The sequence below is a fragment of the Phaeoacremonium minimum genome (genome assembly GCF_000392275.1).
Source record: "Phaeoacremonium minimum UCRPA7 unplaced genomic scaffold PA7_03_scaffold_570, whole genome shotgun sequence".
In the NCBI taxonomy this organism is placed as follows: Eukaryota; Fungi; Ascomycota; class Sordariomycetes; order Togniniales; family Togniniaceae; genus Phaeoacremonium; species Phaeoacremonium minimum.
This window is the reverse complement of record NW_006921472.1, coordinates 1-12,372: the sequence shown is the minus strand read 5'-3', so window position 1 is coordinate 12,372 and position 12,372 is coordinate 1. Positions and strand designations below refer to the sequence as shown.

At 48.9% G+C, this 12,372-nt stretch overlaps 3 protein-coding genes across 3 annotated transcripts; 1 reads left to right on the top strand and 2 right to left on the bottom strand.

The window, feature by feature from the left end:
- Positions 1 to 473: 473 nt before the first annotated feature.
- Positions 474 to 2,435, bottom strand: UCRPA7_8031 (putative aspartyl glutamyl-trna(asn gln) amidotransferase subunit b protein; the record flags this gene model as incomplete). Its single annotated transcript, XM_007920549.1, has 1 exon — positions 474 to 2,435. The coding sequence occupies one exon, from the start codon at positions 2,433 to 2,435 to the stop codon at positions 474 to 476; it is 1,962 nt and encodes a 653-aa protein (XP_007918740.1).
- A 2,173-nt stretch (positions 2,436 to 4,608) lies between these two features.
- UCRPA7_8030 (putative integral membrane protein) lies at positions 4,609 to 5,794 on the top strand (the record flags this gene model as incomplete). Its single annotated transcript, XM_007920550.1, has 4 exons — positions 4,609 to 4,626; positions 4,699 to 4,780; positions 4,833 to 5,003; positions 5,058 to 5,794. The coding sequence occupies 4 exons, from the start codon at positions 4,609 to 4,611 to the stop codon at positions 5,792 to 5,794; spliced, it is 1,008 nt and encodes a 335-aa protein (XP_007918741.1).
- A 3,915-nt stretch (positions 5,795 to 9,709) lies between these two features.
- On the bottom strand, positions 9,710 to 11,939 carry UCRPA7_8029 (putative minor extracellular protease vpr protein; the record flags this gene model as incomplete). The annotated part of the gene is made up of 9 exons (XM_007920557.1): positions 9,710 to 9,815; positions 9,872 to 10,131; positions 10,184 to 10,271; positions 10,329 to 10,446; positions 10,497 to 10,609; positions 10,665 to 10,963; positions 11,015 to 11,289; positions 11,346 to 11,873; positions 11,924 to 11,939. 9 exons carry the CDS (start codon positions 11,937 to 11,939, stop codon positions 9,710 to 9,712), a joined length of 1,803 nt encoding a protein of 600 aa, XP_007918748.1.
- Between the last annotated feature and the right edge of the window lie 433 nt (positions 11,940 to 12,372).

The window sequence follows — 12,372 nt, the reverse complement described above, 5'->3', positions numbered from 1 at the left end:
GTTGATCTCTCCGTTCGGAAACGTTATGCTAACAACTTTCGTGACACAACTGTTACGATCATCTGACGTAATCTCTTCGAAACTGATTGTCACGTCTTGAATTTTCTAGGATTCTATATTTTTTTACGAGGATGTCGTTTGTACGTCATTGGCCATCATTGTTCGGAGGTTGGGGCCGGGGTAATCATCCAACGCTGATGCCTCTGCAAAAGGCTGTCAAAGTCCCCACCACATCGAACATCAAAACTCGAAGCGATATAGTTCGATGAAATGAAGACAGCCTCGTATCGAATCTGCTCATAATCTTTGCAAGTCATTGGGGGTCCACACAAGATACAGGAATATCACACATTGGTATTTGCGGAGACAGCTGTAACCTGATCAGCAATATGCCCGATACTCTCGGGATTCAATACGACCACGTTTCAAGTACAAATATATAGTGTAGTTATCGAGGAGACAATCATGGCTTCCTAGTGGGCCTTCACCTTTTCTTCAATCAAATGCTTCATCACTCGCTCGGCCGACTTTGGATCGATCCTCTCTTCAGCACCAAGCTTCATCATCCTCCCAACAAGGAACATAAGCTTTCCTTGAGGGTATCGTTGGTATCCAACAAAATCCTTCAACACTCTCTCCTCTCCGGACAATGCCTCCTCAGCCAAGTCGTGATACTCTGCTTCGGATAGCTCGTCAAACCACAGATTACCTTGTTCGATGGCAAAGCCTATGTCCATAGGCCCGGTCTCGACGGTATTTACAAGATCCCCACGGAAGACAGCGAAAAGCAGCTCCTTGGCAACCCGCGAGGTGATTGACATATTGTGGAGATACCAGAGTATATCAGCCAGGTCATGAGCAGGTACGCGTTCGCACTCGCCAGTAGCTGTCATGCCGAGCTCGTTTGTAGTTTCAGCCAAGGAGGTGTTCCGATCCGAAGTCAGACGGCCGAGCTCATGTAGAACCCAGTTGCTAGCCAGAATAGAGCGTTGCTTTGTTGATTCTCTCGTCTCCTCAGGCTGAGGCTCCTGATCACGCGTGGCAAGCACACGAGCGGTCAAATGGTCAAGGACGTCGTAGAAATATTCAAGCCTGCCGCCGTTGTCGAGGAGCATCAATGCCAGAGCGTCTTTAGATGACAGCCCGTGCTCCTCAATCAGTTTGTCCAACTCCGCATCGGGTAGTACGCCCATAGTACTTCTCAAGCGCTCGACCAAGTCCTCTCCAATGATGATGGGGCCGAGATCAGGGTCTGGCATGTAGCGGTAGTCAACCTCCCCTTCCTTCCCACGTAGTCGCCGCGTCTCAGTACTGCCCAGCGACCAGCCTCTGGTCTCGCCCTCAATGACACCGCCAGCCTCCAAAACAGCAATCTGCCGGTCTCGCTCTGCAATGATAGCATCCTCGACAGCTTTGAAGCTGCTCAGATTCTTGATTTCGGTTCTCTGTCCCAGTATACCCGACGGATCGTCCGTCCGTCGCACGCTAACATTCACATCGGCTCTCAACCCGCCCGTTTCCATCCCGCTCACGCACGCATCCACTGAGTTGAGCAACATCTGCACCTTGCGCACCAGAGCCGCCCCCGTAGCAGGGTGATGAATATCCGGCTGCGTGATGATTTCAATCAGTGGAACGCCGACGCGATTGAAGTTCAGCCAGTGAATCTCGCCCGGCTGCGCTAGCGTCTTCGCTGTGTCTTGCTCCATTTGGACCTGTCTGATGCCGATGCGCACCGCTTCGCCGTCCTCAGCCGCGATTCCGTCCCTCGCAAGCAGTTCGATGTGCCCTTCACGCGCAAACGGCTCGTAGTACTGCGTCAGCTGGTACCCGCTCGGCTGGTCCCAGTGGAAGTAGTGTTTGCGGTCCCACCTGCTGATCTTTTGGACGTCGCAGTTGAGCGCGAGCGCGGCGCGGACGGCCGGGATGAGCGTGGATTGCTGGAAGATGGGCTGCGAGCCTGGCATGGCCAGATCGAAGAGCTCGACGCGCGTGTTCGGGTCGTCTGTCGCGGCGGGAAGTGTCGCGGAGGAGAAGAGCTTGCGGGGGGTGTTGAGCTGGGCGTGGATCTCGATGCCGACGGTCAGCTCCCAGCCGGGGACGGTCTGGTTCTGCGCATTGGGCTTCTTCTTTTTGCCGGAGGCCTTGAGAGCCTTGGCCTGGTCTTTGAGCTGTTTCCGGAGAGGAACATGATGGGAGGATGTCGGAGGTGAAGTTGCAGTATTTGCCGATGCATCTGCTGGAGACGGGCTGGCGACGGAGCGAATAGATCGAATCGAGGGCTGCTGTATCCTTATACTTGTGTTCAATTGACTTCCGAAGCAGCGAATACTTGATCGGAGGAGCGGTCGTGATGAGCTTCGAAGACAGCCCTGTTTCGAGAGTTGTCCGGAGAGCAGATACTTGCCGAGCTCCTGTACTGGGATGCGCGCCATCGTTGTGAGTTTGGAAGCTGCCACTCTCGATGATCGAAATCAGAGGCTAGCTAGATAAATTTAGGCGCAACACGCCTCGAAATAGCGACGATGTGTTGATACATCATCCATTTTTAGTGTTTCAGTTGGTTGATGCGAATAGCTCTCCAAATTCATAAAGAGCAAACGAATGGTTGGTTTCTAGGAGCATTGGGCACGAAGTGGTCCGTGCTCCAAGACAACATAGTGTTGGTGCTGCTTTCCTCGGCTTGAAGAAGTGAAGAGCACTCTCACGAGATAAATATCAGTCGTTAGCCACATACATTTTCATACGAAGCTCATGTATCCCAAGTGGTCGTCTCAAACAGTTTCCGCTTGGATTTTCCGAGGCTAAGGCATTCCTTTTCCACACAAGGACGTGGCCGCCGCGTGTCATCAACATCGCGACCTTAATCAGTGAGTGATGAAATGCGAAAAGAAGTCTTGATTTAATTACTAGGGTCAAGGGCCTCAGCGAATCGAGAAAGACATCATCGACATAATCTCTGCTAGTATGGAGATTCTCGCCTCTGTAAGGCCATACAGCAAGCTTCCATCGAGAGCTACGAAAGACTCGAGCTTTGCCCTGCATACCTTTCTGCCTTCCCGCTCCTCCCACCAGACAATCTCAACCCGCGGCGTCCGGTATTGAGACGAACATGATGACGGCATTCATCTTGCTGGGAGAGCAACACCGACATGAGTGAATGATTGCTGTGGCCCGTCCACCAAAGGCCAAAGACAGCAATCGCCAGGAAGACACTCCGAGAGGCCATCTCAGCCAATTGCCTGGAGAGGGTAAACGACCGGCTAAATCAGACAGTCAGTCAATCAACAGCCACACTGATCGTCAACAATCATCACCGCTTTCGGGACAGTCCCAGCGCATCTGCATCTCTGTCATGGAAGAGTCGCTGGCGGGGAACCTGGCAGGCCAAGCAGCTCTAGCCAAGCCCTGGTCAGTGCGCAATGAACTCCTTCGTGCTGGAGGGTTTCTCTTTTTCCTCCTTGTTCAAGGCGCTTCAGTTGTTCGAGACCCACAAGCAGCATCTTCTAGGTGCATTGTGCCCTGCTGATGTGTGTGGCAGCCACCGCCGTCCGCTGGCTTGACCTTTTTAGTCAATGGTTAGAGTCAGAGCGTGCGCCGGACTGTCAGTGCGTGCAGGACGGGACATGCGGGCGATGTCATAGTCAATCGACAGCAGCTCGCCAGATCTTGGCTCCTGCAAGATGGCTGTCCCGCCACTGGCCAGTTCGCTGGACGGCAGAGGGAATTGATCGTCCCGCTGCGGAAAATGTCCCGTTGTCAGCTTCTTTTGGCTTTGTTGATCGTGCTGTCTTATTCCCTTGCGCCGATCGCGTCGAGTCGTTACGAGCAGTCCATTCCCCAAAGACTCAGGCAACTTGGACAAAGCTGTCCAAGCTCAAGAAGCTCTCTTGGAATAAACCCGCCCGTGCGCCCGCCACCAGTCCGCCCCAGTGAGCAAACCTGGTCCTGGTCTCGAGGAATCCTTTTCATTATGGTTGTGTCCGAGCCCACGGCACGCCCACTGACGATGAGGGGCGCGGGAGAACCACTTGGGTGAGTGCCGTTCTTGACGGTCAAGCATGATCTGCCATCATCTGGGGAACGGTCAAGTGATCTAATGCTACCTTAAATCTGGCCCATGATCCCCTCCCCGGTGCACATCATGCTTGCTTTTCTCTTGTCTCTTATGGCTTGACAGCCATACTCAATTTACACGCTGCCATTGAGTTGTCAGGACCACAGCAATGGACACAGACTGGCATGACCAGCACAGGCGAAATGGCCTCATCGCCACGGCGACGGTGATGACCGTCTTGGCTGGTGAGCATCTTGTTGTATATTTGGCTGCGCTACCAAAGCATGTGAATTCGCGGCTAACTCAGTGATCCCTATCGAAGGTTGCTTTGTACTTCTACGACTGACTAGCCGTTTTGTACTCATCCGCAACCCCGGCGTGGATGACTATCTGATAATAGGAGCCATGGTATGGTGCATTTCCGTTTTCGTGCCCTTCAATTGATTGTACTGATATGGCGGCAGTCCTTGACCATTGGCTACCTCATAAATCTCTTCGTAGGCCGAGCGGCGAACATGGGATATCCCGTGACATTGATCACCCCAGACAATATGATTAGCATATTAAAGGTGTGTTTGATACAACCCATAACCAAAGCATGTTCCGGGAAGGCCGTTTTGAAGCTTACATCTCAACTCTAGGTCACATTGGCCATCGAAGTGATGTACTATGGGATCTTGTTTTTCATTAAAACGTCAATTCTGTTCACATATCTCCGATTTGGTAGGCTTCAGAGTGGATGATACAAAGAGCTCAAACTAACAGATCGATGCAGCCGTCACAAACACGTTCCGAAATCTGTGTATCGGAACTGTCATCCTCCATTCCGTCTTCTTCTTCATTTGCTTCGTTGTCACCTTAGCGCAGTGTCGGCCTTTATACAAGATGTGGGATCTAACAAAGTCTGTGGATGGAGCCTGCATCAACACGACAGCATTCTTCTACTGTATGCGCCCTCAGCGGTCTGTTTGATGTTGTCCCACTAACTGACTGACTCCAGCCACTTCCGCATTCAACATAATTACAGATATCTGGATCCTCGGTTTGCCTATTAAAACACTTGCAAGTGTGCATCGGCCGCGCCGCGAGAAGATCGGTCTGTTTCTTGTCTTCGGCGCCGGAACCTTCGCTGCCGTAGCATCAGTTGTGCGCCTGCACACAATATACAAGTACACACTTGCAGAAGATCCCTTCCGAAACAGCCTGCTCGTTAATCTGTGGTCGATGATCGAAGTCACCATCGCCATCTGCTGCGCGAGCGTCCCCGCCCTCAAGCCCGTCTTCAGCCGTTCGCAGCGACAGCGCACGCGGGCTATGTCCTCGTCTCACTCCGCGCGAACACAGTCCCATCATTGGCATTTCCGCCTGGGAAGCAAGGACATGTCGGCGGAGAAAGGCGGCAGCTCGAACGATAACTCACAGGCGAACGAACACTCGGGCATTCGACGGTCGATGGAGAGACAGGAGACTGCGGAGGCGTCGCAGCCGCCAGTTGTGCGTCCACCGCTAGCGACTCTAACTCGGCCGGGGGGAGCGACGCAGATGCTCTCGATGGATCGCATGGCTGAGATGGACAGTTTGGAGAACAGCGTGGACAGCGGCAGCATGCTGGCTTTCACGCCCCTGAGCCCGCCTGTCAGTACGAGGGGGAAGGCGCTTCTTAGAGACGGGGAGAATGCTGGCGGTGAGACGAAGTGGCTCAGCAGCTCGGGGAGCATGATTGTGCTGCAGAAGTAGAGCAGAAGCCCATTGTTGGAGTTTGTGGAAGTTCAGACTTCAAAAAGGGGTGAGATGATAACTGTAGACCCAGACCCCAGCAGATTCATTACGTGGAAGAGCCCATCGCTATCACTATTATTATTTATATAGTAGGAATTTAATGCTGTAGTAATTCTTATCATTCTCGGACCATAGAACAGTCCTAAAGACTGCACATAGAACTTTTCAACAGGGTTTGATCGAGTTGGCGATTTTTGGTCTGGTCATCTTTTCATTTTTACCTGTCTTTCAACAATGCAACAAACACCAAGTCACCATTCACTGGGCAGAAGGCGTCAATGAAGCCCCGCCGGCTGCAATCAGGGCGTGGAGCTGGTACCTCCTGAACAGCCGGGTCACTGGTATCTTCCCAAATTACTCACCGAGAGCTCTAGATCATTCAACTTTTCTCCCCTGAATGCGAATTGGTTATAACCAGGCTTCTTCATTAAGAAGTCTTGGAAACATGATGTGCATGTCTAAATATCTCAGGCTACCACGCATTTCATGCGAATAAAAGAGTTGCGGGCCTGGAATTAATATATAGCCAGTCGAGAAAATGCTCCGATTACCCCGTCAAGTCTAGCGTGTCTGTTTCGATATGAAGAGGCAAAATAGAAATTAATTGCAAAGAGCCGTCCATCTCACGACAGGCACACCTATGACTTGATAGCAATGGCTTTAGACGTTAAAAGAGATGCGCGTCCCGCAACAGCAAAAAGTACTACCTACAGCTTTCACCTGGGATCATGAAGTTAATCAACATGCATTGCTGCATTGCACTTGCCATTGGCTGGCTGGCTGCATTTGTCAACGGTGATAGTCCTCCTACGCTACCAACGTTATCAAGCCTCTCCTTTTCTGGAAACGGCTGCCCGCAAAATGGCACAGGCGACAAAGTTGTAACCGCTACTGGTGATTTCAACGAGCTCGATTTCGTATTTCACCACTTCACTGCCGCGATTCCCGGGGATGGCCCTGCTTCAAGAACAACGAATTGTCAAGCGCATCTGACCGCAAGTGGAACAACTCCAGGATGGCAAGTCAGTCCTAGCAATATAACATTCAAAGGTTTCACGGTTCTACAGCCCGGAGCCACCTTGACGATCTACATAACGGCGTATTGGTCTCAGAGCGCGTCCCAAACGGTGCGCACAATTATCAAGCATGCCTTGAGATTTCAAGCTAACTCAATGACAGATTACGATTACAAGATCATATAAAAACACAGGCAGCGGGCCAATCACTGAAATCATAGCCGATGTGGCGGAACTTTCGTTGTGGTCTCCTTGTTCTGATAATGCTGGCCGGCAAGGAATACTGAACATCAACTTCAGGGCAGCGTTGACGACTACGCAAACTAATAATGGAACCATCCCGACTGGTTATTTTGGTCCGCTTGAAATCAGTGGTGCGGAAGTATATCCTGTTGCGGAAACGGTGGAGTTTAAATGGAGGACTTGTTGATTGATAATAGTCTTACTCGAATGTCAAACACTCCAAATTGATTACGTCTTCAATTGACTGTTCCCAAAGCGCTCAGAGAGACTGGAATTCAAGTAACTGTCTATTTCAAGGCATTTGATGATGTGCTGCTGTTTTTGGACGAAATTATGACAGTGATCGCCTATATTTTGGACACTATAAGCTGTCAATTAAAGCAACCTTTGTAGCAAATAAATGCCGCCATTTAAAATTCCCTAGAGCTATGGAAATAGAATGCACTTTAGATCAAATACCAAAGGTGAACATGAAATCCTAGAATGCAACACTGTATAATATGCATCTTATTACGCTACGTAGAAAGTGTTTTCCAAACTCTTGCTCCTGGTTGAATACTGTTAAACGACTTGTCATAAGTTGTGTCTATTGTGCCTAAGCTACTACTAAGTGATTGTCACTAGCATTTTATAGATTTGGCATAATCACTCATGACTACTATGCCCGAAGTTAGTCAAGAATGGAAGATTTACATCAAAGTTAGCCCGTTTAATATTCATCTCTCATGATTGTGAAATCTATGACTGCAGCTGGGGGGTTTGAAATAACATGCCTTGATTAGCTTCTTCCTTGAAGTTGTATCAGTCTTTAGACAGCGATGGCTCGCTTAATGACGACTGAGGGCCGCAGCAGTGAAAGCAATGGAAACTCATCGAGCATCAAGAACGATATAAAGCCGGAGGTAATAATTATATTTGTTGATCGATGTGATGAAGCATCTCTGCGTTCTAGGAAATTAGTTTTGCTATCATCAAGTGGGGGGTAATCGAATCGTCTCATGTTCAAAGCCATTCACTAAAATCACGAAAAGCACCTACGGTGTAGTCAGTCTTAGAAATATCATGTTGTTGTCGAACCTCCGTACAAGCTTAGTTCATCCGACCTTACCAGTATTCATGCTGGAATCTCGCAACGAATTTTCAATAATGAAAGGGCGGATCATCCCAAGTTTACTGAGACTTTTTGAAGCATCCAAAACACTCTTTCTCTTTGTTTGATCATCTGGAAACCGAAATGTAGTGAATTGTAAATCAATATCATGACTCTGTCAACCGCAGGGTTGTGTATCTCCTAAGCCCTTGCTTCTATGGTAGCAGACTTGCGATGGACATTGACTACAGCTGAATGAATCGCAACGACAGTGAATTCCCAAATCACAACTCGAAAGAGTGTTGTAGTCCCTTAGCTCATACTTATATAAAGTGTACCACTTTAAAGTTATAGTAGATGATACTGTTACATCCGCTTAAGCATTTAAGACATCAGTATTAAGACCAACCTGGCTTTTGGTACGAACCTGGACTTCGCTTAACTAGCTTTGCTGTTCCTTCCTACTTGTTGTTTGCTTTCTTGACTACATAACTCTAGCTGTGTAGCAGTTTTCATACTTTACTATCTATCTTACAAATCTTTCACTACCTTCATGAACATGGATCCCCATCGCTTCCCTCTGAGATCAGACATCAACTGGTCTGATATTGGACAACTGTCCCCTGGATCCCCGAGAGTTCAAGAAGCCTTTTTGAATGAACTAGATATCAACGACCAGCTGAAACCTTGTACCGTTGCGCCAGAGAAACGCGAAGATACAAGCACGAGAAAAGGCATCAGATATCTCGTCGAAATGGAGGAGGTTCGGACAGATTTGGTCACAACACAGGGACGTCATCGCCCATGCCTGGCAAAAGTCAACCCAACGTGAGCGGAGAATGCTGCTAAAGATTGCCTGGGGACAAGAATTACCGGATATGCATCGCCCGGATTTAGAGCTCTTTCTACGGCAAGTCAAAATAATTGAACGTGGGAAGGTTACAATCCAATTAGGGAATGCGTCTGAGCTGCTGGGTCGAACATCAGTCGGGGCAAATCTACAACGGCAGCAGTTACAGGAACCGAGATCAGACCCCAGTCCCAGCGAATACAAGCCTCTTGACACTTTCGCGAAATTAAATATAAAAGAAAAATACAGCCGTCACATAACCCTCCTCCTAGCCCAAGAACAGCACGGCTAAAAGTCAAAACGCAAGGGCATTTAGGTTCCCAGCCAATCCAACAAGAACCGGACATCAATATTCTAGATCATCTCCCAACGGTTATAGATATACTAGTGGGGCATTATATGTTTAGTTTGAAAACAAGACTTGAACAATGTTCTCTTTAATTTAGTGTGTAGACTTTGTAATGAGCAGGCAAAGCACAGTATTTGGTGTATCATGTACAGGTAACTTGAATGGAGATTCATGGCTTGAGGTAGTCATGCCCTTGTATGTCTATACATGAGTTCATTCAGGAATGTTGTGATCATATTCAAAACGTGCATGCGCGTGAAGATTGACATCTTCTCTTTCAATCATTGAAATAGCCGTCTCTCTCCAGCGAGCTCCCTGCTCTCCTTCATTCAGTCTCAATGAGTGGCAGCACTGAGAATGTATGCGTGAAAGTGTCCCAGTTGTCCGAGTGTTCGGGAACTCCGAAAGGTGCTAACGTAGCATATCGCATACTGCGACGTCATTAGCAATGATCCCAAACCGTTGGTTCAGCGAAAGCAGCACTTACACATATTCTCCGACCCCTATTTGTGATCCATTGGCCAACTTGCCCATCCACCAATGCTGTTGATTGTAGCTATCGAGTGAGCTGCGCGGCAGATTGCGTAAGGGGAATGAAATTGTCAGGTTCTCATTGTCAGTCGCCGGGTCAAAGTAATAATAGCCTTGATCGGCAAGCGCCCACGAAGCAACACTACCAACGTAGCCGGCTTGTCCAACTACGGGTGGGTATTTCCAATCTCGTTCGACCCAGTCACCCTCGAAAATCTGCAGTGTATCAGCAATTGAAGTTTATTCTGATTGGAGGAGGAGCACGCACGTCCCATCTCAGTTCGCGAACAGCCCAGTTCATGCGAGACTGCATATGCGGAAAGTCCTGTGAGTAGACTGTAAGATTGAATGTGAAGCTACACATTTAGAGTGAGTATGTTATATTTCTTCAGCAAGTTGTATATCTGACTCACTTTGACCTTTCGTCAATGGTGAACGGGGGATAGAAGAGGCCAGATGTACACTGAGGCCAGCCTGCCTCGTGACGGAAGTTTTCTTTCGCCATGAGATCTTTTACATCCGAACCCACCCCTTCATCATGTTTAGTAAAGTAAATTAGCGAACTTTTGAGTTCAACTTACCGAAATAGGGAATCGATAGCTCTTCGCCCTTGCTGCTGATGACGAGAATTTTGCCACTATAGAGTGGGATATTCTCCAGGCCGGCAGGATAGTTAGGGTATTTGAAGCTGAATCTATTTTTCAACTTAGCATCTCGAAGCGGAGAGGTTTGGACGGATGCCTGATTACTTCGCTGTTTTGGTTTGGCCTGGCTTCACCGAGAAGGTGCCGCTGGGAAAGCTGACGACCGGAACAATCTTCTCGGGGATCATCTCATCGGACCAGTACATCTTGAACCTTGGCGTATTAGGAATATTGGCATCGTATGGCATCCAAAATGTGAAACCCGCGGCGTCCTGAAGCTCGAATCGATAAGAGATGGTCTCATTGCCATTATTGGTCACGTCAACTTCGTGAAAGCGACTAAAGTGGTGAGTATCGTTCAACGAGAACTTGGCGAAGGATAACGATGTGTCATAGTTTAGGACCTGTTGCTTATTAATTCGGGTCGTATGCCGCTGAGTTAGTCAGTGACTTACTCTTGTAGCATCAATCAAGCCTGTGCCGACTTGAATTGGAGGAGCCCAGTAGCCAAAGTCCTTCAACTCGTCGAGACCGTCCCACCACGGTACAGAACGTCCACTAGACATGATCCTCATTGCAAGCTTCTTGGCAAATTCGGGACCATGAGTGGATCTGCCACCATAGTGGCCAATATAGAGTGCAGCAACACCTGCAATATAAGGAGTAGCCATAGAAGTACCGCTCAGAATTGCATACTCATCGTTAATGTAAGTACTGAAAATGTCACCGCCTGATCTCTGATTAGTACCACTTATTTAGGTTATAAGTCGAAGGCTGCTAACTTACCAGGAGCTGCAACATCCGGCTTCAGCGTCAAGTCATTCAATCCACCCCAGCTCGTGAACATGTTGGCTTTACCGCCTGCCGAGTTATACATGCCAAAGTAGTGACTGCTAGGGTCCAGGGAGAAGTCACCAGTCACGTTGCCACCTGCTTTGATGGTCGCAATCATCGCCTCACCAGCTGTCTTATCGACCATTCCGAGAATTGAGTTTCCCTGCTCCCACGTCCAAGGAGTGTCTCTCCATTGATCATTATTGTAAAACATAATGTATTTTGCACCAAAAGCCTCGAGATTAGCCTGCTTGGTGTCGAAGTCACATCCACCTCGGCGAATCAGAGGGATGACCTGGGACAAGTCAGGGGTGTCAGCCGGAAGAGGTTCGCATGCATCGGCCTCGACATTAACGTCGAGTGATAGCGGCACGAACTCCCACCCAACAATACTTGGAGGAAACGCAACGTCCCATCCAGGAATATAGGCAACTTCGGTAGTGTTGGACTGGTCATCGAGGCTGAATGTTCCGTAGAAACCTGGGGAGACCAAAGTGGAAGCCTCAACAGAAGCTACAGCAAGAACAAACTCCCCTGCGGCTCCATTGCTTGAGTAAAATGGCCCTGAATATCCACTATTACCGGCCGCGATCGTGACAACGACACCCTGTTCTACAAGACGGGAGGCGACCATGGGCCATGCGCTATCAGCCCAGCCTTCGTCGCCGCCAACACTGCAAGTAATGATGTCGGCCTGCTCTGGTCAGCAAAATCTATTAAATAAGGTCAGAGTCTATACATTTGCCTCATACGCCATCAAAAATGCTTCAATAAGGGTATCTTCATCTGTTCCGTCCTAACACCTTAAGTTAATCAGAAGAACCGGCAGAGGTAGGTAATGCAACCTACAAGAGCACCAAACACTTTATACGATAGTAACGTGGCTTCAGGAGCTACGCCGACGAATCTTTTCAAGTTAGGGAACGGGATCACCTCAGAGAACAGTGAATATATGCACATACTGAGTTGGGGGAGCAGG